The sequence below is a fragment of the Miniopterus schreibersii genome (genome assembly GCF_964146895.1).
Source record: "Miniopterus schreibersii genome assembly, chromosome: 19".
NCBI classification, from domain to species: domain Eukaryota; kingdom Metazoa; phylum Chordata; class Mammalia; order Chiroptera; family Miniopteridae; genus Miniopterus; species Miniopterus schreibersii.
Genome location: NC_138119.1, coordinates 7,298,911 through 7,323,070, shown reverse-complemented (window position 1 = coordinate 7,323,070; position 24,160 = coordinate 7,298,911). Strand labels below are relative to the sequence as shown.

At 49.3% G+C, this 24,160-nt stretch overlaps 3 protein-coding genes across 10 annotated transcripts in view; 1 reads left to right on the top strand and 2 right to left on the bottom strand.

The window, feature by feature from the left end:
- Positions 1-5,108, bottom strand: part of HIPK1 (homeodomain interacting protein kinase 1) — a 40,988-nt gene extending 35,880 nt beyond the window's left edge. For all 3 annotated transcript variants that reach the window (XM_081122330.1, XM_081122331.1, XM_081122332.1), the window contains exon 1: positions 5,027-5,108. The gene's annotated coding sequence lies outside the window, so the exon portion shown is untranslated. The remainder of the gene's footprint in view (positions 1-5,026) is intronic.
- A 3,426-nt stretch (positions 5,109-8,534) lies between these two features.
- DCLRE1B (DNA cross-link repair 1B) lies at positions 8,535-14,794 on the bottom strand. Of its 3 annotated transcripts, none has more exons than XM_081122337.1 (4): positions 14,551-14,794; positions 13,699-13,864; positions 13,202-13,384; positions 8,535-11,167 (listed from the first exon to the last, which is right to left on the bottom strand). In XM_081122337.1, exons 1-4 carry the CDS (start codon positions 14,737-14,739, stop codon positions 10,080-10,082), a joined length of 1,626 nt encoding a protein of 541 aa, XP_080978463.1. In that variant the 5' UTR covers positions 14,740-14,794; the 3' UTR covers positions 8,535-10,079. The 3 variants fall into 3 exon arrangements, with proteins under 3 accessions (XP_080978463.1, XP_080978465.1, XP_080978464.1); XM_081122339.1 differs by having other exon boundaries at positions 13,835-13,864; positions 14,551-14,593; XM_081122338.1 differs by lacking the exon at positions 13,699-13,864 and having other exon boundaries at positions 14,551-14,635.
- AP4B1 (adaptor related protein complex 4 subunit beta 1) lies at positions 14,792-23,821 on the top strand. 4 transcript variants are annotated; one of them, XM_081122336.1, is made up of 11 exons: positions 14,792-14,868; positions 15,531-15,687; positions 17,108-17,332; positions 17,794-17,924; positions 18,266-18,413; positions 18,969-19,465; positions 20,489-20,572; positions 21,067-21,170; positions 22,122-22,329; positions 22,548-22,829; positions 23,069-23,821. In XM_081122336.1, the coding sequence occupies exons 2-11, from the start codon at positions 15,575-15,577 to the stop codon at positions 23,494-23,496; spliced, it is 2,220 nt and encodes a 739-aa protein (XP_080978462.1). In that variant the 5' UTR covers positions 14,792-14,868; positions 15,531-15,574; the 3' UTR covers positions 23,497-23,821. The 4 variants fall into 4 exon arrangements, with proteins under 4 accessions (XP_080978462.1, XP_080978459.1, XP_080978460.1 ...); XM_081122333.1 differs by lacking the exon at positions 14,792-14,868 and adding an exon at positions 15,181-15,381; XM_081122334.1 differs by lacking the exon at positions 14,792-14,868 and adding an exon at positions 15,269-15,344.
- The last annotated feature ends 339 nt before the right edge of the window (positions 23,822-24,160 follow it).

The following is a 24,160-nucleotide window of genomic DNA, read 5'->3' as shown; positions in this document are numbered from 1 at the left end:
TGATATAATTTAACACTTGGTGACCTAAATAACCTAAAATCAGTACTGTATACTGATTTCTTCCCCTGGCACTTGTCCTTAGCTGACATGTACACAGATGTACATACTCCCCAGCACACGACATATAAAGAGCATTCACGTCATTAAAGAGGTAAACAAGAAATATGTTCTGTGAAAATAAAGCAAGACAAGTTTGGCAAGAAAACTCTTTCACCAGACACCATCTCTCTACTCCACCCACAACTGCACAACTCTGGGCCCTTACTTCAATAGTCTAATCTGTCTCCCCCAAACTGAGCTCTCAAGCCCCCTTTTTATGCTTCCTTCTCCCAGTTCACTCTTGGGCTTATAAAAATGCATATCTGTCCACCACTTAAAACCTTCAGATGAAAGCCCAAAACCTCTAGCTGGATCTCCAGGCCTTGTAAGATCTAGACCCTGACAAGTTTTGTAGTCTCGTTTCACCCACCCTTTCCACAGGTACTCTCTCTTCCAGAAGCACTAAATTTCTCTGTTCCTAGAGTAGGCCTTGCCTCCTCCCACCCGAGTTCCCTGACACATCAAGTTCCTTCTGAACTTCATTTTCCCCTCACCCTCCTCTTTTCTAACGTCTACTCATCCTTTTGGTCTCTGCTTACAGCTCACTTTTTCAGTGTGGCACAGGCTGTGGGCTGGGACCAAAATCTCCTTTCTCTTTCATCCCAGGCTAGACTATGGTTCCCAGTCCCTCTCTCCAATAGGAAGCGATGTGTGAGGGAGGCTTTCGTGTTCCTTCCCTTTTCCACCAGCAGGAACTCATGAAGACGCAGCTTCCCCCATGAAACCACACCCAAGGGATGACAGAGCAACAAGGTGGAAAGAACATGGGTCCCCAAACGGTCATGCAGAGCGGTCTGCCCACCAGGAATGCTCACTTCAACCTGGAACATTCAGGCTGTTACATGAGAGTAAGACATAGAATGTTGTTTCGTCAGCCTTATGCTGACAGACATACTCAGGAAAGTCTCCCCAGACCACTTCATACTAGGTTTGGTTTGCTGGTAAAGGCTCCCACAGCATCCTCTACTATTATATACTACACTTGTACTTACTTACTTCATTTATTAACAAACACATCTGTCTGTCAGGCACTGTTCTAGCCACTAGGGATAAGAGGTATTCCAGATGGATAAGATCCCTTATCTCCTGAGTGTACTTCCTACTTGGGAGACAAACATACACCCAAAATGTAGCAGCTAGTGATAAACGCTCTAATGAAAACAGAGCACAGTGACATGACAGAGATGGTGCAAGAAGGAGAGCTACCCTAGATTTGGAGGACACACAGGGCCTTGTAAGGCGGTGGCACTTAAGCTGAGACCTCTCTGACAAAAAGGTGCCACTGAAAGTGAAAGAGGGTAGTTAGTGCCAAGACACATTCTGGACCTATTTGAAGAAGTTACCAGTATGGATGGAATGGAACAAGGGAGAAAACAGTAGAAGCAGGACCCAGAGAGGCACACAAGGGCTAGTGACTTGTGGGCCACTCTGGACTTTTAAGTATGACTATTTGTAATTATTTATTTAAAGGCTGACTTCTAAACTGCAAGTATCATGAGGGCAAATCTCAACAGCAGAGTTGGTGCCCCTTTTTAAAAAAAATCACCAGCATCTATCACAACGCTTGGCACACAGTATGTCAAAGGTCTGCTAGAATGAATGACTATATAGAGATCACATTACTTCTCCATATTATATAAACGTAAAAGGACCTCAGAAGTCATTCTGACTAAATTAGAGAAATACTCACATGATGAAATAGAAATTATAGTCTCTTGTCTGAAAGAAAAATTTATTTACATATATATGTATATAATTAGTTTCTAAGTACAGTGATACAGAAGGAAAAAATAAGCTTGAAACCCTCAGGACATCATTTGAATCAAAGCTCCCCACCCCCTTTCCTGTAGCACTTCCTCCATATGGAACCTGTGAAACAAGCCAGTTCCCCAACTAGTACACAAAACAGGGTGTGAAATAGGTGCTGTTACTGACAAAGAAGTAATTCTACAACTCTGTAATTTCCACCCAGTTAAACCAATTTTATTACATTCTGGTAAACTGGCCGAGTGGTGCTTTCCATCTAGGTAGGATATTGTTTCCCTGAATTTCAGCAGCTCTCTTGGATTTGGAATGATGAAGCTATAGTAACAGAAAAAAGAAAGTAGGTGCTTTTTGTGTTTGGTAAAAAGGTACTGACTTACTATGTGCACAGGACAGTCTACAGGTCTGTACAGTTTAAAATAAAGAAAGCCACAGCTCGAGGAGTTTCCAGCGTAAGGAGAATGTCAAACTAAAGCAGCTCAATCTCAAAGACACTAAAAGAGGACCCTGTTAGATCAGCCAGCAAAGGCGTAAGGAAAACAGGACCTAGGCAAGGTAACAACCGCTTGGCAGATGGAAGGTGGAAAGAGCTCTTTGGGATGAATAGATAACTTTTGCCAGTAGGTCAGGGGATATGGAAAAGTGAAAAAGTTTAAAGGGAAGAGAAAATCAGAATCGAAAATGTATTTGATTAGAGAGGACACTGACAAAAAAAGTACAGGGATTCTTACAGCTAAAATGGACCTTACAATACTCTTTCTAAAACTCTCTAATTCCAAGATGAGGAAAAGGAGACCCAAGAAAGCCACCCAAGTTTTATAGAGTTAACGAGCAGTGAGGCTGGCAAGGAACTCAGGCCCTCTGATTCTTTCTCGTGGAGCTCTCTGGGAAAGCGCTGTACCGGCGCCCTTGAAGAATCCAAAAGAAATACACATAAGTTCCCCTGTCTTCCAAGAGCTTAGAATGTTGCTTTGGTGATGTGACACACAAAAAAGAGAGAAATATAAAAATAGGATGTAGATTTCTTTAAGTGCCAAATTATGCTCTACAAAAACATATGAGACATTTAGGGATCTGGGAGATTTGGGACAACAAAAAAAAGGAATCAAAAAGCAAATCAGTGGTCGTTGAAGTGACACTTGAAGAAAATGATTTTGACGACTGTTCAGGATGGCATAAGATGTAAGGGGAGGAACTAATACCTGTAACTTTTTAAAAACTAAAAAAAAAAAAGGGATACTTTATACAGTTGTAAAAATAAAAATAAAAGGGCAGATCAGGAAGTTCCCGCTTACAAATTACTTCAAATTACAAAAGGAGCAGTTACAATATATAACTCACAACAAGTTGCACAAGTTCCAAGTGTCAGAAGTTTACAAGGCAGGTTTGGCTCTCTGACTTCCACCAGTACAACCGCTGAGCTGTGCTTATGAAAACAAAACCACAGGATGAAAGAATTCTATTTTCCTGAGAACTGTGAATTTTGAGATTATCTTTTTTTCTTTTAGAAGGGAGTTCTGGTTTGTTTTTAAATCACAAGCTGCCAACCAACTTGCTCCGCAATCCATAAAACTCCAATGTCCAAAGTTAGGGTAAACTATTCATGAAAACGTCACCAGCGAAAGTCTGACTTACCAACTAGAACCCGTATATTTACAAGATCCTCATTCACCATTTTAATCATCAGATGCTTTGCTGGCTTGGCTGCCTCCAGTTCCAACCACCAGTACTTTACTAAAATACCCTTCAAGTCAGAAACAGTATCTTACCGTCAATGACATTCTCCATCCTACCAGGATTAGAGCACAGGACCCGGAGGTAATTACATCTAAATATCCAAAATCACCAGCTGAACAACTATTAGGTAAAATGACTTGCTAGTAGATTTTTAAAAATGTTTTACAGAAAGCTTTAGACCTATATGTGAAGAAAAAAAAAAAAAAAAAAAAAGCTGGTAATGATTTGCATCCTCTGTAATCTTTCAAGAAAAACAAAACAAAAAAAACTGCAGACCGAGAACCAAAAATAGCTTTACACAAACAAGAGCAAAATTGTAGGTTTTGCTGAGGGCATCAGCCACTTAATTTAATCCCACTTCATCAGGAGCAGGAAGCCACACGGCTGTTTTCATCAGAGTTACTAGGAAACAAACAAGATAAAGGACACATTGGGCAGAAAAGGCTCCAGTGGAAATGAATATTTTGATGCAATTACTGAAAATTCCTCAAGCAAGCATCTAGGGCTGCCTCCAAACGAGACCGCCGACTGCGCCGCCGGGGGTCTAAGTGGGGGGGAGCCCCCCTCCCCCCACAGGAAAGCGCGCGGGCACGGGCACCGGCCGCGGCTCGGGACCGTCGCCGCCAGCGGGGGGGGCGGACGGGCGCTCCCCGCGGCCGCTCTCCAGCTCTCGGTTGCTAGGAACAAAAAGGGCCGCTTTCCCGCAGACCCGGGAACAGTCCGGGCCTGACCCGGGAGTCGCGGCGGTTTCTTCACCCCTTTTATTTTCTTCTTAAACGGAGGCTTTGGGAAAGTGACAGCAGACGGCCCAAGTTTCCCGGGGAGCCAGCCCCGTCGCTCTGCCCCGCACGGACGCCGGCGAGCGGCGGGCCGGTGCCACGCCGGCTGCCCGTCATTACGGGGACAAGCCCAACGATTACACGCCCTCGGCGGGGAGGACGCGAGAGCTCCACACCCCCCGCCGCCGCCGACCCCTCCGGACCCCGCTCCCGGGTCCCGAACCGCACGGACGACCCACGCCCGCGGCGACCGGCGGGGCCGTGAAACACACGCACACCAGCCACCCGGCCGGGAACCTGCCACGACGGCCGGGGGAAGAAAACCGGCCGGGTGAGGAGACGCCAGGCGGCCCCCTGTCATCTGAGGACAACAACACGCCCAGGAAAGAAGTGGCAGGAGGCTGGGGGAGTTGCCCCGAAAACCAGCCCGCAGCCTCCCCGCTCTCCCGGGCACGCGATCCCCTCCGCCGCCGGGAGCGGCCGGGCCGCAGGACGCGGCGCCCGGTCCGGGCAGGGGCCGCCGCGAGAGGCGTCCCCCGCAGGCCGGGCGCCCCGGAGAGCCCCGCGGCCCGCCCGCACCCCACCCCCCCGGGGCGCCGATCGGAGGTCGCTCGGGGCCCACGACCCTCCCGCCCGCGCCGACTCACCGCCGGTGTGTCTGGTTCTCAGCCGCGAGCTGGGGCTGCCGTGAGGAGGCGGCGGAGGAGACGAGATCCGGGGCTCCGCCGCCGGGTCATCATACCCCCCGCGCGAGCCGGCCCGGGCCCCGGCCCCCGCCCCCCGGAGCCGTCCCCGCGCCCGTCCCGCGGGGGGAGCACCCTCAGCCCCCCGCTCGCCCCGCCGCCCGGGCCCTGGCCGTCGCCGCCGCCGCCGCAGCCCCGCGCGCTCCCGCCTCGGCCTCCCGCTGCCGTCCGGGGCCGCCGCCGGGCCCCTCTCTCCGCAGCCGCCGTTGTCGCCAGGCCCGACGAGCCGAGCGCCGAGCGGCCGCCCCATCCGGCCGCCCCGCCCCGCGGGGCCTAGTCACCCGCCCGGCGCCATGACACCTACTGAGGCGGAAGTGCCGCGAGCGCGCGGATCGGCGCAGCCGACAGCCCCACGGCGCCGGCGCGGGCGGGCGCCGGGGGGAACGCGGGGGGGCTCGGGGTCGGGGCCGGGGCCGGGTCCCCCCTCCCCACCGACCCCGCGGTGAACTAAAAGGTGCTGGGTGGCGGGAAGGGGTCCGGCTGTAAAATGTCAGCCTGGCCAGTGTGACATCACCACGGTCTAGTGTGACACCCCCAGAAATTGGGCCGCGCGCGGGGAGGCAGCGCCCCCGCGGGGAGCCCCCCTGCTGGTGAGGAAGCACCTCGCCTGGGCTTTCATGCTCCGTTGCCATCTGCAGACGCTGTGACAGTGACAGCGGGGGGGGGGGGGCTCGCCCACGGCCGCCTTGGGGACCTGCGCTTGCATTAGGGGGTGAGAAAGAATAGCTGTGCTCTGGACCCCCCCCCCCCCCAAACATGCAGCGAGCGAAAGCTGCCATCATTTTCTCGCCTGCACCCGGAGGGTGAGGCTGGGCGCTCGGGCACCCAACACGCCGACAGGCGGGCGCTGCGGGAAAGCTGGGCCCCCCGGCGGGAAGCCAGCCGCCCCCGCCCGGGTCGGGAGCGCCAAGGCCCGCAGCGGCGATGATGGGAGCCCTGGGAGGTGGCCGTCCGGCGTCCCGGGTACCTGCATGTGCTCTGAGAAGGGGGCGGAAATGGCTGAGCCTCGAGCTCTCTCCCTCCCATCTCTCTCCTACGTCCTTGACCTCTTGGGATCCCCATCTGCCCCCCCCCCCCCCCCCACACACACACTAAAAGATAATTTTTGCGACGATGTGCGAAAGTGCTTCATACCACCTCTGGGTTTCTCTGCTGGTTCAACACCACTGGGAGCAGTTCTATTTTATTGGGAACAGGGAAGTTATTTCCCTAGGGAACGAGGGTTAGCAAAACAGGACAGTTCTGTTTGCTTATTTTCGCAGAAACTTAGAGAACATAAAGTCCTGCACTGGGCTGACCTGGGAAACATCAAGACACAGAGAGTGGTGAGCATGGGGGGGCGGGGGGAGCCAGGAAGAAGGTAGAACTTGAGGTCTGGGGTAGAGCGGATCCTGCTCCAAAGGCTGCTCTCACAGGCCCTGCGTACCAAGCCTTCATTCAGCCCAGCTAAGCTGCTCCTCTTTTCAAACACATCTCAAAGCGCCCAAAGCCCCTGTCTTCCAAAAGCCCCAGTCCTCTCAAAGCTGCAAGAGAGTCCTAACGGTTTTTCCTGCTTTCCTTCCTGCCCGGCTCTCAATCAGCTGCTTTGAAAAGTATGCATGGGATCGGATCCTATCGCTCCCCACAGTGAAGCACCCCAACAGCTTCCCATTACATTGAGATGAAAACCCAAACTTCTTTAACCTGTAAGTCACATCTGATCCATTGTCTGGCTCCCTCTCTGAGCTCATCTCTTCTCCCCCTTGGCCACATGCTCTTCTCGGTTCCCAGGGCACAAAGTTCATGCCGGACACACAATCTTTGTGCTGACAGTACCTTCAGGCCTTCACCTGACTGGTTCCTTTTCATCACTTAGGTCTCAGCTTACGTGTCAATCCCGTAGGCACCTTCCTCGGCCTGTATCTGACTTCTCCCCAACTCTCATAGCCAGTTTTATTTTCTTAGCACTTATCACTACCTGGTATTTATACTGTCTGTCCTTTAGAATGTAAGTTCCATGTGGGTAGGACGGTTTCTGTCTTGTTCACTATTTTATCATTATAAGGACAAGCAGAATCATGCTGTACCCATGTCGGTGGGATGTCCCAAGGAACAGAAAGAGGGAAGACAAAATAGCTGGTGGTGGTGGCTAGGGAGGGTTATAGGTGAGGTATTAACAGACTGACAGCTACTCACTTATGGTAGCATCAAAATATGTGCATGTGGACCCCCAGACAGTTTCTCCTGCTTAAGAGCTACTTCAAGAAGGTAGAGTGAACTGTCTCCCTGGGAATGGACTTGACCCAGAGAACCCAGGTCCAAATCCCTTTTCTTGAACAAGCAGACTCACTTATCTCCTATTTCCTACAGTCAGGAGTGAGAGATGGTCCTCCAAAGCCATCTAGGCAGATATTTTCTCTAAAGAGACTTAAGCCACTATCAGTCTCCTTGTGGAAAAGTACAAGTTTTCCCACAGATCCTGAAACAAATAACTGATCTCTAGGGAACTTCCTTTCTCCCTGTCCCTTCAAGCCTAATGCAAGATCTTCATAGATCTATGGGGATCATCCTTAGAGTCTAAAAATAAATTGGCTACTTAGATATATGCCATGCAGCATTTTGATATGAGTACTGAGAAACCAAAACAAATATGGCAATTGCCGATCTCTATTAAAAGCCAGACGAATTCACTTTAGGAGAATAGTATGTAATTTCTCCATTACTAAAACACAAACTTGCCAACAACTAAACTTCTCCAAGCCCTTTGCTTCTGCTTCCCCACATGAATTCATGTAGATCCCTCTTTAAGGAACACGGGTGACACAGCATGCGCCAGGAGTGGACAAGCTCCCTTGCTGCTAGGAGATAAAGCCAAACGTGGGGGCCCTTGGACTGAAGAGTACCTTATCTTTCCCAAACACCTCGGGTAGCACAGAAGTGAGCCAGCTCGAGGCTCCTAGAGGAAGCCAGGCTAAGCCTGGCCCACACAGTTTAGTAAATCTTGCCACGTAAGATGACTTTCTCAGTGTTTACATGTACCGTTCTAAAAACATCAGTGAACTTAAGAGCTTCCAAGGTATTTTAATGCTGTCCTCTTCTGCAGAAGGGGTGGTAGGAAAACCTTTCTGGAGGGCAACTGGGCACAATTTGCATCAAGAACGTAAAACTATAATCCCACTTCCAGTAACTTAACAAAAAAAAGTACCATGATATAAGCACGAGGATGTTCATTGTAATATGTGTAATTGTGAAAAGGGGCATACAAAAGGTTGAATATGGAAATGATTTAAGATATACCCATATGATAAGGCTTTGTACTACTAAAATATTTAATATACTATTAAAAATGACACCTTGAACATTTAATGACAAGGAAATGCTTAAGATATTAAGTGGCCCGAAGGATATGAAATTATATACAGTATTACCCAAATTTTGAAAATAAAATAATTTTTATTTTACATACACAGAAAAAAACTGAAACAATTGCTCTACATGGAGCAGTTATCATGTAGTTTTTCTATATATTTTCATATGACTCCCAGAGTCTATTTTATATGTAAACTTTTTCAAGAACTAGAGGCTAAGAGAACCAATATTTCAAATACTCATCATGGGGTAGTAATGTCCCCAATGATCTAACCCCCAGGGCAGCCAGGAGAGGTAGGTATCTTGAGCCCCTGGTTTACAGATGAGGAACAGAGGCTCTGCTGTGTAAGCATCTACTGGCCCAGGGTGCCCTGGATTCGAGCCCAGGACAATGCCCATTTCCTGCTGCCCCACAGGCCTCACCTGCTGTGGCTCCCAGTGGGCCCACAGGAGGCTTACAGTGAAGGTCACTGACAAAACACAGCTGTGGACAGCTTGCCCAAGAGCAAGGCCCTACTTTGGTTTCTAAACACTTCATATCTTCCTTTCAAAGTAAAAACCTGTTTTTCCTGGACAAGAAACAGAGGGTGCATCATGAAGAGGGCTTGAGGATCCATTCTGAAGCAGTTTTCAACCCTATGCCCCATTCTGCATGCCTGTGCCCTCTGAGCCTGTGGTATCTGCTGCCCTGCTTACTGCCTTGGCATTCTGTCAGCCTGTGAGCAGGACAGGGCAGAACTGCACACCCCCACCCCTTCCACCAGCTGGCTGCCTGGTCTCTGCCCTGGATACTAAAACAAACAGGCCGTGTGCTCTGGCTCCCTACTGGGGGGGGGGGGGGGGGGGGGGCAGGAAACATCCCAGCTATGTGAACAATCGGGAATATCTGGCAGCACATTTGATCTTCAGTAACTTTATTTCAGTCAAAGTTGGGGCCTCCAGGCAGCTGGGAGGCCCATCCTACCCTAAGCCTGGTTCCAGGTACTGCCTTGGTGAGGGGCGCCCAATGCCCCAGCTGGCTCTGTTCCAGGTAGGTCCCCAGCAACACCAACTGCAAACTCTCATGGAGGCAAAGATGGAATTTTCCTCCACTGTCCCAAGGCTCTCCATCGCTTCCTGTCCCCTCCCCGAGGCAGAGACAGGAAGGAGCCTGGATGGGGTCACAGCAAGTCAGTGACATCCAGGGTTGGAAGGAGCTGCCTGGGCCACTTTATTCTCTGGCACCACAGTTCCTAATTCAAAAAACAGAACTTCCCAGGGACTTCTGTCTAGGAAAAGGGGGGAGGGGTCGTGGAATGGCACAAGACACAAAATAACAACGGGACTCTTTAACTCTTTCTGCAGCCACCTAAGAGGCCTGAACATTCAAAAAAAAGTTGCAGAAATACTGTGTTAACAAATGTAAACAGATTTAGAACCTTACAGGGGCTCACACTGTAAAGGTGTTTGAATGAAAACCCCTTTTTCAACTATAAACTAAGGATCCCATAGGCACTAGGCTTCCAATGAACATACACTGAGTCCAGGGTGATCCTGGGAAGACAGAAAAGGCCCTAAACAAAACTCTCTACCAGCCATCAACCACTATCTTCAAAACCATAGTGCTGGCTCAAACAAGGCTGTACTCTCTCCCCTGTCGGGACTTTAGCAAGGATTTATGATATTTTTCCAATTGCTGGTCAAAGCCCCTGGAAGAGAACCTTGTCCGGAAAAGGTTCACTGGAGTCAGGAGGTATTTTAGTGCCAGGCCACTGAACTCAGGAGCCAGAAGAGGGACAGCCTTGCTGCTGTGAGACTGGGGTGAATCCTGGTCCCTCCACGCACACTGCTTCCCTGAGACTGCAGAGCCATCACTGTCTCCCCTAGGGACCAATTGGGGCCTTACACCAATTTCCTCCCCAGTTTCCAAAGAGAGAAATTCTTCATCTATAGACCTTAAATGAACTGAAAAACCCAAGGGGGCAGTGAGTACGGTCGCCACCTTCTGGGATTCAGAGGAAGGGACAGCCTCATCCCACTCTTTGCTGCAGAGGTCTGGGAACAACTGCTTCTTGGTCCGCAAAGGATGGTGGGAGGGCTGCTTCTCAAGGTTCCCAGAAAGGTCCTCATTCTTGACCTTCTTTGAGTCCCTGTCAGCTTGAAACTGATCAGCCTTCTCCTCGGGAGATTCAAACACGACACCCTGGGTTCTTGGCCTCTTAAGCCTCCTTTCTAACAGGCAGAGAACGCTTGGTTTGCTGGAGGAGGAACTCATGTACTGCTGGACAGAGTCCGGGATCGTGGGCACCGGGAGCCTGGGGCCCAGGCTACCCTGAAAGCAGTCCCCATAGGGCTGTCGACTGACAATGGGCAGGACCTGGCAAGGCTTCAGTGCTGCCACGAAGGCACAAAGCTCCAAGTAGGAGGAGTGGTCGGAGTAAGGTATGACATGGATGTCAGGGTGGGAGCTGTGGATTTTCCGGCTTGTGGGGATGATAGCAATGGTAGGGTGGGTCTGGTTCCAGCGCAGCATGGCCGAATGGCAGATCTCCATGTGGCTCACGACATGGATGCGGCCAGCCTTCTCTTCCACTGTGAACACATCTGCCAGGCCCAACAGCTGTACCACCTCCAGGCGCCGAGGACTCAACACCACCCAGGTCTGCAACTCCAGGGCCAGCTTCTCCAGCAGGGACTCTTTTCCCAGGCTATAGAGTCCTGAATAATGGTAACGAGATTGGGGAAAGGAAGAGAAGGAAGCTACTGGGGAATCCTAATAAATCAACCAAATGTTCAACAAAAATACACAATTTAACAGGGCAATCAGAATACATCAGGGATAGGATGACATCTGACATGAGATGTATGGAAAATGGGAGTCAGGAAAAGTTAACATAGAATTAACTCATTCATTCAGTTCAACAAAGGGAAGCATTTACCAAGTGTTAGACACTGAAAACAAAGTCTCAGTCCTCTAGCAGTGTAACTTACATGGGAACCCAGAAACCATGTGGTTAAGGGCGACGTTAGAGGCCTGCGCACAGTATTATGAGGGCACAGAAAAGTATCTTCCAGTTGATGGAGTTAGAAAAAGTTTCCCGAAAATGACAACTGATATAAGTCTTAAAGGATGGGTCCAAGTTAACCGGGCAAGGGAAGGGGATGGCAGAAAACATTTTAAGAGGGGTCAGTTTGGTGTTATTAAAGCACAAAAAAGGAACTGGTAAGACACTAGACTTTTCATAAATAATTAGATAAAGATGTGACACATATATACAAAGGAATACTACTCAGCCATAAAAAAAGATGAAATACTGCCATTTGCAACAACATGGGTCATCTTGAGAGTATCACGCTGAGTGAAATAAGTCAGACAGAAAAGCACAAGAACCATATGATGTCACTCATATGTGGGATATAAAACAGAAAGCAACACTCCACAAGCAAAACAAACTCATAGATGCAGACAACAGAATGCTGGCGACCAGATGGGTAGGGAGTATGGGGGAAGGGGGAAGAGGGTAAATGGGGTCAAAAATATGGTGACGGAGGGCCAGTAGACTTTGGGTGGTGAGCACACTGCAATATACAGATGATGTATTACAGAACCACGCACTTGAAACTTGTATGTTATTAACCGATGTCACCCCAATAAATTTAGTTTAAAAAATGACACTAGAGAGGTAAACAACGGACGTATAATAGAGGGCACTGGATGTACTACTGCCAAGGAACTTGGATTTAATCCTGGAAGTGAAGGGGAACCACTGAAGAGTCTGAAGAGGGAAAATGGTTCATTCTAACCATAGGAATAACATGATCAGAGCAGGTAGGGCTGTCGGGAAAAAAACACACCATCGCAGCATGTGATTCAACAGTCTGGGGGAGAAGACACTGAAAGCAGAAGTACCAGTGAGAAGGCCCAAATAGCACTTACACAGAGGCCTGACTTTGAGTAATGCTGTGGTAAGAGACACGGGACATATGTTTAACAGTTGGCCTCAGACCTTTTCTGGTGGTAGATTTCAAATCCACAACCAGACCATGAACTCCTTTAAAGACCTTATATAATTTATATGCACATTATCGCTATGGTTCAAAACCTCACTCTTTCGGCACAAATATTTATGAAATGCCTCCTCAGGTATTAATCTAGGCCTCTGGGATATATCCAGAATTAAAACAAAGAGCCCTGCCATTGTGGAACTTACAGTCTAGCAGGGGGGCACAGGTAATAAAAACTAGATACAATAAATACATAAATCATGGAGCCCACTGTAAGGCGATGAGTGCAATGTTGTTCTACATAAAACGAAGTTCTTGCCCTAAGAACAATAGTTGCATTTAGGATCAAGTTCAAAATGTCTTACAAGCACTTTGTAAGAAAGTTCCTTTCTCCTGCCTTTCCAGCCTCCTGACCCACTGTACGCCTATCACACTGGCTGCTGCTTCTCTGTTCCACAAACTCACAAGACTTCTTCCCACCTTCACCCATGCTCTCAAGGAGTTTTTGTGGGTGTGGGGGCTGGGGGCAGTGGGGAATAGGCAACAGACAAAAAGCAATAGCATATTAAAACACAGACTACATGGGACGGTAATGAGTGCTATGAAAAAAATGAAAAAGTTGAATTAGTAGGGGATCAGAAGTAGGGAATGTGGGGGTAGGGATGGCGGGCAGATGGCGATTCTAGAGACACCCACAAAGAAGATAGTTGCACCCTCTATGGGTGAGAGAAAAAGGAAACCACTCACCAATCTTTACATCATGTTGTGGGTGCTTTCGAATGAGTTCGACAATCTGCTGGGTGGCTTCTTTTTGGGAGGGAAGAATCAGCGCTGGGTTGCAATTAGTGTTGTCTAGATATAAGGTATGGATCTGTTTTCCCACTCTCAGAGCTGGCTCCTTTAGCATGGACGGTATGTACCGGAAATCACCTGGGGACAGAGTCAGACGAAAGTCTAGAAGACAAGTCGCCCACCTCCAACAACTGGGCATTTGCTTTCTGGCTCTTGGAAAACCCGGAGTCTGGCACTGAACTAATATGCAGAGCATAGCTTCCTTGTGGAAATGTTTCTATCCCGCTCCTTTACAAGGTTTGGACCCTTAAAGAGTGAGAAATCGGTTAAGAAAGGGTCAACGCTCATATGAGATGAAGCTAGGAGGCCTCCTGACTTCTATCATGTGTTAAGCCTACTCAAGAAAGTAGTGTCTAAGCTGAGAAAGTGGGAGGGACTCCTGGGAGGCCCACCTGTGTAGAGGATGGTTCCAAAGTATCCTTCAAAGAGAAACATGACAGAGCCAGGGCAGTGATTGGCATCTATCAGGGTTACAGTCATGGTCTCTCTCCCAATTTCATCTAGAGGCAGGACATGGCTCTCACCAACCTCCAGGGCTCGGATCCACTGCTTAGATACCTGAGGAAACAGGAGTTCATACCAGTGAACACAGACTTCCCTGGCCTGATGCCTCCCTGGACAGGGATCTTATTCCTTTCCCGAATCAGGGAAAGCTCACCAAATGCTGAACCACCCTGGAGCAGAAATTGTAATGCAGATTCCCAAACAATGCCCCCTTCCTTCTCCCCTCCCTCTGTACAATTTTAAATTAAGAGTCCAGAAAGCAATCTAGTCAGCAACGCTCAAATGTTCCTGATCATAATAATCCCGGGGGGGGGGGGGGGGAATACCTGTTTAGAAAAGAAAAAAAAAAAATCCCACCAGATTTCTAGGACCTGCATCAGCTGTATCTACTGCATCTGATGGGGGCGAGGGGAGGCGGTGGAGAATCTGTCTAGCTACTCAGCACATTATGGATTCTTATGATGAGGCAAGTTTGGGAAACACTAGCTAGCTTATGTGAAAGGGTAGGGAACAGTTGCCTTGGTTGGACTAAAAGATCTCCCCCAACTTATAGCTGAAACCTCCCAAGTCCGCCAGTTGGAAGCCACACTCCTGCTCTGGCTGCAGATGCATTTCTGGGTTCAAACAACGCCTGCATTTATCACCACCAGTCCTTCTGGCCCCAAGGCTGCGGCTCCAAGGCCGAGACGACGGCAGGGCCACCCAGGCGCCCGCGCCGGGAGCCGCGCCAGCCCGCGTACCTGGAGGTGCCGGTGCAGGAGGAAGGCCGTGATCGGGGAGCAGAAGAGGGGCCGCGCCCACGTGCTGGACAGCCCCACGGTGTGGTCCGAGTGCATGTGGGTGAGGAAGAAGAGCCGCGCGGAGCCGGCCCGGCGCAGGCTCCAGAAGTCCACGGCGATGGGCGTGTGCGGGATCACCACCCCGTTCATGGCGGCGGGCTCGCGGTCGGCCGCGGGATCCTCATGGGAGCAGAGCCTCCCACAGCGCCCCGGGAAGAGCCCCGCCGGGGCAAGCGCGGGGCCGGAGACCCCGAGGGGAGCGGCCGGCCCGGGAGAGGAGTGAGTTACCCGCGCGGGCCGGAGGAAAGAGGAAGTGACCGTGCTCCGGGGAGGCCGCGGGTGGCCTCGCGCCCAGCGGGGGCCGCTCGGCGGCGCGCCATCCCCGCCCCCACCCGCGCGCGGGAGCCGGCGGGGGACCGCCGCGGAGCCTCCGCTCAAAGCGCGCGCGGCGGGCGGAGACAGGCGCGGTAGCCGACTCCCGATCGCCCGCCGCCGCGGGGCCCGCCCGCGCTCCAGGGCGGGGTGGGGGAAGGGCACCTTCGGGGCGGGGCGGGGCTCCGCTGGGCGCGCGCCAGGGAGGGTGAGTGGCAGCTGCTGGGCGTGGCCTCCGGGGAGGAGGCGGGACTTCCGCAAAAAGCATGACGGGACCTATGGCTGACGGTGGCCGCGTGGAGGCGCCAGAAAGGCTGGAACTGAGAGGGCGGGGTCCGCGGACGGTCGCCTGCGGGGCTGGAAATCCCGACGCGGGCTTAAAGGTAGAAGGAGAGACCTGTGGGCGGAGCGAGGCGGAGGGCAAGTCCCGGAAAGCCCCCCAGGGCCTGCGGAGGTGGGGGGCTCGCCGGGGCGGAGGGGGCGGGAGCCGGAGTGTGCAGGGCCCTGGGGAGGCCCAGGCTGCGGGGGATCCCGCCTCCAGTCTGCTCCCTGGCACTTCCTTTACCCAGGTGCCCACGTCGGGCTGCGGGAACTGCCCCGAGAGCTCGGGAAGATGCCGTACCTCGGCTCCGAGGACGCGGTGAAGGAGCTGAAGAAGGCGCTGTGCAACCCTCACGTTCAGGCCGACCGGCTGCGCTACCGGAACGTCATCCAGCGAGTGATTAGGTACCGCCGGCGGCCCCGCGCCCCCCGCGCGCCCCGCGCCCCGCCGGGCGCGCTCCGGGAGAGCCGGGCAGCTTTCCCGCGTGGCGGCGCCGGCTCCGGGCTTCCTGCCGCTCGGGACCGTCCTCGCGGCCTCCCCCTTGGGGCTTATTTTTTACCTCGTTTATTCAGCTTGGGTGGTTTCATCCATGTCTTTAACTTCAACTGCTGATTTCCAGACCTGTAACATATGTAGGACAGGCCTTTTTTATCTTCAGACCCACAGGTCCTCCTGCCTGCTTGGCATTTCCACCCGGATGTTTCTTCAAAGACATGCAAAATAACACCTACAGCCTTGCCCCTCCCCAAACCTGCTCTTCCACATACGCGTGTGTGGATGAACGTGGCTACCCAGCTGACCAAGCGTGGGAATCAATCTTGGTGACACCCGATCTTCACTTCTCAAGTCAGATGGATTCAGAGTTCTAAATAGCCATCCTTTAAAAAAAAAAAAAAATTGGCACTGCTGTTGTTCTAGCTTCATTACCAAAGCAATCGCAGTGGCATACTGGCAGGTCACCTTGCCCCTCATTTCAGGCAGAATGATTTTTCCAACATATGAATTTGAACTTAACGTATAAGTCTGGCCTACAGCTGTTGAGCACAGACTTTTGTATGCACTGAAGTCCCTTGTGCTTTTTTTAAAAGATATGTAAATTTTTCATCCAATCCAGTAATGCTGATTTCATTAGAATGGGGTGGAACCCAGAAATCTGCATTTTAAACAAATGTCTCATCTGATTCCTATAGGAATCATACTTTGAGAAACAGTGATCTACAGAATAAAGTCCAAACTTTTTATCATAACACCCAAGGAATACCTGACTAACTCAACGACCCACAGACTCTCAAAAGAATGTACCATTCTTGCCCATGTCTACCTTCCATATGGCATATATCCTTACCTATCTACCATACCTGCCTGCTGAGTCCTGCTCATTCAGCTAAAGTAATATTTCCTCTATGGAAACATTGTATGACTTCCTGGCAGTAGTATACCTCGGGATTTCCACACTGCCCCTTGTTCTGTTACAGTGCTTATCTATTGTACTGTAATTAGAGGTCTTGTCTGACTCCTCAGTAGACTTTTGAGTTCCTACAGATCTGAGACCATATTTTCTTCAAGGTTATGTCTTCAGAGCATATTCCTGGAAGTAAAAGCTGAATTTCACTGGAATGTACTAGAAATTCAATAAGTGTTTGTTGAATAAAGAAAACATTTATTGCAGGCCCCTGGGTGACATAATAGACAGGATGGACCTGGTTGCTCCCCTCTCATATCACAATCTATGTAGATAACCAGGACACTATAAAATAAAATGCTATTCATTGTAGTTTCGGAGTTATGTATTTTACTTCTTCCTCCTATGTGTGTCGGTTTCAGGCACATGACTCAGGGGGTGGACGTGTCTGGTGTTTTCATGGAAATGGTGAAGGCCAGTGCCACTGTAGATATTGTTCAGAAGAAGCTGGTTTATCTCTACATGTGCACATATGCTCCTCTGAAGCCGGATCTGGCTCTCCTGGCCATCAATACACTCTGCAAAGACTGTTCGGACCCCAACCCAATGGTGCGAGGGCTGGCACTACGGAGCATGTGTAGCCTCAGGTGAACACCCTCTTCCCTGCCTGTTTCTCAGTGGCTGATAAATTTAGGAGGTCAAGGGACAGGTTTTTAATGATGACCATTTATTTGAGCTCTTTCATCCTGGGAAAAACACTGTTGAACCCTGAAAACAGTTTTCAGCCATTGCTTTGACTTAAAAACTATATCATATGGGTTCATTAGAGGGAGTTTTACATTCTCACTCTGGGTGAAATAGTTCTTGGCTTTGGTTAAAGATTCGAAACAATTGTGTGTGTGTGTGTGTGTGTGGTTTCGGCCTTTACACCATTATTCCAAATAAAAAGTCAAATTGGCTTTTTAAGCTTGGTAGCAGCTTTTTCCAGTTCATGATCTGATAGATGCACATTCAGACATCCATTAAACCCTCTGTTAAGTTAATAGGGTCTGAATTGTGTCAAAACTAGGATTTCAGGATCTGACTGATTCCAAGATATGTTGCTTAGGATGCCTGGTGTGCAGGAGTATATCCAACAGCCTATTCTCAACGGTCTGCGGGATAAGGCTTCATATGTCAGGAGGGTGGCAGTCCTTGGCTGTGCCAAGATGCATAATCTTCATGGAGACTCTGAAGTGGGTAAGTTTCTGTGTAATCCATCCTAATCAACAGTTACTTGTGCCTGCATCATATGTATGACTTTGTGAAAGAATGTAGCTTTGGTAGAAAATAATAATGTGGCCCTGTTTCTATGCGTGTCCATTAAGTAGGATGAAGGGCTTGATACTTTCTGAGATTAGAAGTGTCCTTTCCTTGGATCTCAGGTGAGATCCTTTGCTTTAGCTACTTATAACAGCCTGGAGATGGCCATTTTTTGGCCTTGACTTTGTATTGCCCTTGTGATTTTTGCAGCAGGGAAGTTCAGCTTTGTCTGCTTGGAGCTTTTCTTCTTTATGTGACGTCTCTGTTCTCTTTTATAGATGGTGCCCTGGTAAATGAATTGTACAGTTTGCTACGTGACCAGGATCCAATTGTGGTGGTGAACTGCTTGAGGTCTCTAGAGGAAATTCTGAAACAAGAAGGAGGTGTTGTCATCAATAAGCCCATCGCCCACCATCTCTTGAATCGGTTTGGATACCTCACCTCTGTGCTCTTTTTATTATGATGAGATCTGCGTCCTAGTGGGATCTTATCAATATGTTGAATTAAGGAGAGGTCTTGAACAACTTCTGTAGAATAGTGAAGAAAGTTAGTCATAATTGTTAACTTCCTCATACTTCATTGAGAGAATTTCTTTCATTTGCCTTAGTTCTCGGTGATATAGAGAGATGGCAGAAACATCCTACGGGGATGGGTCCTGTCCCTACAGTCCTATGTCCCCCAAACTAAGCCATTTCTTCTGTCTTAAAATGCAGAGGATCTGGATCTGGGGTAAAGTGATCGTGATCACGTCTTTGACCTTAGATGAGTGTGCATTTTTACTGTAAACTCGTCTTGGAATTTAAAGTCGACTTTGTGTAAACTTTAAATAGTACATAAAAAGAATAATTTGATTATGGCACAACCTATTTTTAAGAATTCTCCCTTTGTTATGATGAACAGATGACTATTGACATGGCAGTAGCATGGAAATGGTCCTCATTTTGTTGCTAAAATAGCACTTTTGTTTGCTTTTTTGGATAGAATGCCCAAACTGGATCAATGGGGCCAGGCCGAAGTATTGAACTTCCTGCTACGCTACCAACCGCACAGTGAGGAGGAGCTGTTCGACATTCTCAATCTGTTGGACAGCTTTCTCAAGAGCAGTAGCCCGAGCGTGGTGATGGGAGCCACCAAACTCTTTCTGATCTTGGCCAAAAAATTCCCCCATGTACAAACGGATGTGCTTGTGCGAGTCAAGGGATCTTTGCTGGCTGCTTGTTCTTCAGAGAGCCGTGAGCTCTGTTTTGCTGCCCTCTGTCACGTGCGCCAGATCTTGCACAGTTTGCCAGGGCACTTCAGCAGCCACTACAAGAAGTTTTTCTGCTCCTACTCGGAGCCGCACTACATCAGGCTGCAGAAGGTGGAGGTGCTGTGTGAGCTGGTGAACGACGAGAATGTGCAGCAGGTGCTGGAGGAGCTTCGCGGGTACTGCACTGATGTGTCTGCTGACTTCGCACAGGCTGCCATCTTTGCCATAGGTAGGTGTCTGCCTGCGGCACCCAGCTAGAAAGCCGTGGAACCATCGAGAGCAAAAGGGAAGGAACCTTACTTCAGAGACAGTACCATGCACCAGAGACAGGGTCAGTGACGACAAATGAGGGGAGGAAGATTTTTTTTGCCATATCTTCCAGTGTAGAGTATTCAGGTAACTCAAACTATAATACTTAAAATTTATATTGCCTTTTGTCTGCTATCCAAAACGCTTTCCTGTTCATCATCTTACCACTGTCTTGTGAGGCAGTCAGGAAAAGTGCACAGTGTTGTTGGCTTCATTTTAAAGAGGAAGAAACTCAGGCACCAAAAGGTTATTAAGTTTTTAAAAGGCCATATGGTTCCTGAGCTGGGACTGGAACCCAGCTTTCCTGACTCAGAGTGCTGTGTCAACTCTCCAGTTGTTTATTGAGCTGCTGCTATGGGCTTGTATTGTGCTGGGTATGGACCAACACAGAAGAAAACCTTATCTACAGACTTTTTCATACTGCGTACTCTGTCTGAAATTTAAAAGACTAGAGTAACTTAGCAGCCGGGGAGCTAAGTTTTGGAGGCTTCAAGCGGAGTAGGAGAAGGAAGCCTCCTATGTAGAATAAAGTGTCGCCATTTTTAGGGGCAGAGAAGAGGGAACTAGGAGGAGAGTGGAAATCCTGCGGTCAGGATACTGCTATGAAGTGTTCTCAGTGGAACATTCCTGTGCAGGTATATTTCAGCAAACACTGCCGCCTCCTATCTGGCTGCCAGATAAATACCTTTGTTTCTGAAAATTTCCAACCTTGGTGAGTGGGAAATTCTTTTTCCATGAACTTTCAGTTTCCTACTGGTCTATGGAAAACAAGAGATTTATTTTTGCCAGCTTTCTCTTTATAGCAAACTTAGATTCATATTTCATCAAGTAAGGGGCGGTGTTTTTAGGTATCTCTGGTTGTCTTTGGCTGGTGGGAAATTAAGTTAGAATGAGGTGCTAGTATTTGATTTAACAATTTTCCCTGCTTTTCCCTCCTTTGTAGGTGGCATTGCCAGGACTTACACAGATCAGTGCGTGCAGATTTTAACGGAGTTGCTGGGGCTTCGACAAGAGCACATTACCACAGGTAATGGCTACCTTTCTAGGACTTTTTTGTCATTTGCCTGGCCTAGAGTAGTTGCTAGGATGAGGCAAGCCAAGTGCCTAGGATGTAAAAGTTTAAAGAGGCACTTACTCTCAGGTGCTAACCCTACATGTCTTCCTGGATTATGCACCCTTGACCCCTTGCTTGGCTCACTGTAGTCCCAGCCCTGGGGGCTCCATTTATACTGTCTCCAGAGTGTCACGCAGCAACACTACCCTGCATCTGCAAACAGCTTTACATTTTACCAAGTGCTTTCACATCCATTAGCTCATTTACCCCCACGGCACTCTGATCAGAGTATTATTCACTTAAATTATTGCCCACACCAGACATTTCTCAGATAAGTATCGACCACCCTTCCAACACCCATTTAAAGAAATTCACCTAGAATCTAGTCTGAACAGAGGACTTTTCTCACAGTCCCTCCCTGCGCGGAGGCTCTAATCCTGTGCTTTGTTCCCTGGGCTGTACTGTAGTGGTTGTGCAGACTTTCCGAGACCTGGTGTGGCTGTGTCCTCAGTGTGTGGAAGCTGTGTGCCAGGCCCTGCCCGGCTGCGAGGAGAACATCCAGGACAGTGAGGTAGACTGCAGCACTCCTTTACTTCTAGGCAGAGGGGGATGGGGGATTGCCCTCTGAAGTGGGATCTGGTTAATCTTTCTACCTGGTGTCTGAAGTGGAGATTCTTAGAAAGGATGGCCACCTCAGATTCTCACCCCAGGTCCACTGACTTACCTATGCAGGAGTGAGGCACCCAGCCGCATATATTTCTGAGAAGCCTCACAGATGATTCTGATGTGCCCTCTGGGTTAATCACCACGATTACTTCGTAATCTCATGAAGTAATTATCATGAAGTAATCTAGAGACATTTTTTAGTAGCTTTTACTGAAACATTAGCTGAGGAAGCCTTGTTTCCTCATCATCATAGGCCGTAAGAGTCTCGAGTCTCCTTTTGTGCAGTAGAATTTCATTCCTGTTTGTTCTAGAAAGTGTAGGAGGCTGGTTGATACAGTGCAAGTTGAAATAAAAGATTACACTGCCCTGGCAGGTAGCTCAGTTGATTAGAGTGTTGTCCCGATACTCCAAGGTTGCAGGTTTGATCCTCGGTTAGAGCACAGACAAGAAGCAACCAATGAATGCACAAATAAGTGGAACAAACCCTGGCCGGTTGGCTCCTTTGGTTGGAGAGTCATCCCATGCACCAAAGGGTTGTAGGTTCGATTCTCAGGGCACATACCTAAGTTGGGTTTGGGGTGTGTACAGGAGGCGACCGAGCAATGATTCTCTCTCACATCGATATTGCTCTTTCTCTAAAAAAAAGAAAAACATATCCTTGGGTGAGGTTTAAAAAAATAATAAGTGGAACAGCAAATCAATTTTTCTCTCTCTTCCTCTAAAATCAATCAATCAATCAATCAATCAGTGTCAGTGTTGTGCTGACACTGGGGGGAGCACAACCTATAACTGTACTCTCTCCTGTGTCTGGGACAGCCAAAGGTTGAGCACCTGTTCTTCCTCCCTCGTTCCCCAGGGGAAGCAGGCACTCATTTGGCTACTTGGTGTCCACGGGGAAAGAATTCCCAACGCTCCTTACGTGTTGGAAGACTTTGTAGAGAATGTGAAGTCAGAGACATTTCCAGCTGTTAAGATGGAGCTCCTCACGGCGCTGCTGCGCCTTTTCCTGTCGCGGCCCGCCGAGTGCCAGGACATGCTGGGCCGCCTGTTGCAGCACTGCATAGGTGGGTGCTCCAGACGACACGGCACGGCGACTCGCCGTGACCCCTGGGGAAAATTCCCGCCGCTTTCCTTGTTTGGCGACTCATGTCTGGGACCCAAGAAGAAAATGTTAATGTTCTCTAGGGTTCCCTGTATCCTTCATTTTTCCTCCTACTTGGGTGGCCCAGGGGTAGGAGGAGAGTGTTTGTTTCTAATGAGCCCACCCGTTGCCTTGCCTCAGAGGAAGAGAAGGATATGGCAGTGCGGGACCGAGGCCTCTTCTGTTACCGCCTCCTCTCAGCTGGCGTTGATGAAGTTAAGCGGATCCTGTGCAGCCCCAAATCCGACCCTTCTCTTGGGCTTTTAGAGGATCAGGCAGAAAGACCTGTGAATAGCTGGGCCTCGGACTTCAACACGCTGGTGCCAGTATATGGCAAAGCCCGCTGGGCAACCATCTCCAAGCGCCAGGGGGCACAGCGTCGTGGCCCAGGGCTTCCCAATACTGCAACCTTTGCCGCATCAGGTAAGATAGTCCTCACTCTCTACCTTGTCACAAAACATTGTTATCTTTTACAATGACTAGCAGAAAGGAGAGTCCCCTAGCTAAATCTCAGACTGTTGCCTGAACTTGTGAGCAAGGAACAAGTTCATCATTGGCTTTTGAAGCCATTTATCCAAAAGATACTTGTGGAAATCTAGATTAAAAAATGCAGTGTCTTTAGATTAAGAACATCTCTTACACGAGTTGTGTGATTCTTTTAGGACCCCTGATTCCTGAAGAGAACAAGGAGGGGGTACAAGAAGTCCCTGATTCTGGAGCCCTCATGCTAGTCCCCAACCACCAGCTTACTGCTGAGTATTTTGAGAAAACTTGGCTTAGCCTCAAAGTTGCTCATCAGCAAGTGCTCCCTTGGCAAGGAGCAGTCCGTCCGGACACCCTCCAGATGGCCCTGCAAGTTGTGAACATCCAGACCATCGCAATGAGCAGGGCTGGGGCTCAGCCATGGAAAGCCTACCTCAGCGCTCAGGATGATGCTGGCTGTCTGTTCCTAGTAGAGCTGCTGTGGGAGCCCGAGGACTCAGAGATGCAGATCTCCGTGAAGCAAAGTGAGGCCAGTGCTGAGACGCTGGGCAGTTTCATTTCTGTATTGGAGACTGTGATTGGAACAGTTGGAGACATGAAACCGTGACAGTCCTGCTGCCTGTCCCAAGTGAGACGAAGAGCTGTCAGAGCTCTGTAGTTATTCTTACTGCAGCTGCTTGTAAGTCCAGGTAATATCAAACACAAAGGAGATTGGGAAATCTAAGAACCAGGCTTCTTAGGTTTTTGTCCAAAGGCCATTGACTTACTCCTGTCAGACCGACTGGTGAATGAATGACCCCACTTTTCCAGGTGATGTTATAAAGGGTAGTGGTGGTGAGGGGGTGGGAGTGATGGGTGTCAGGATAGGGTGTGGAGTCTATCGTGATCAGTGCAACGGTGTTTTACCAATTAAAGGTACCCGATGTGTGCTGAAAATGGTGGAGTCATCATTTGTGGGCGTCATTTTCTCCCCTGGATTATCGCAGTAAATTCCTGACTCTTCTCATATTTCTAATCGCTCATCTTAGGCCAGAATTCAAAGCCTTTTGTGTCGCATCTCACCACGCCCCAAACACCCTCTGTGCTGTGCAGTTCCCTGAGCACATCCAGGCTCTCTCTCGCCTCTGTGCTTATACACCTGCATTTATTTCTTGCCTAGAACATTTCCTCACCCTCAAATCTTTATGAAAGTGACACCTAGTCTATCAGTGTTCAGCTCAGTCATGAGCTCTTTCAGGAAGTTTTCACTGCCTTCATTGAGTGTTTCCTCC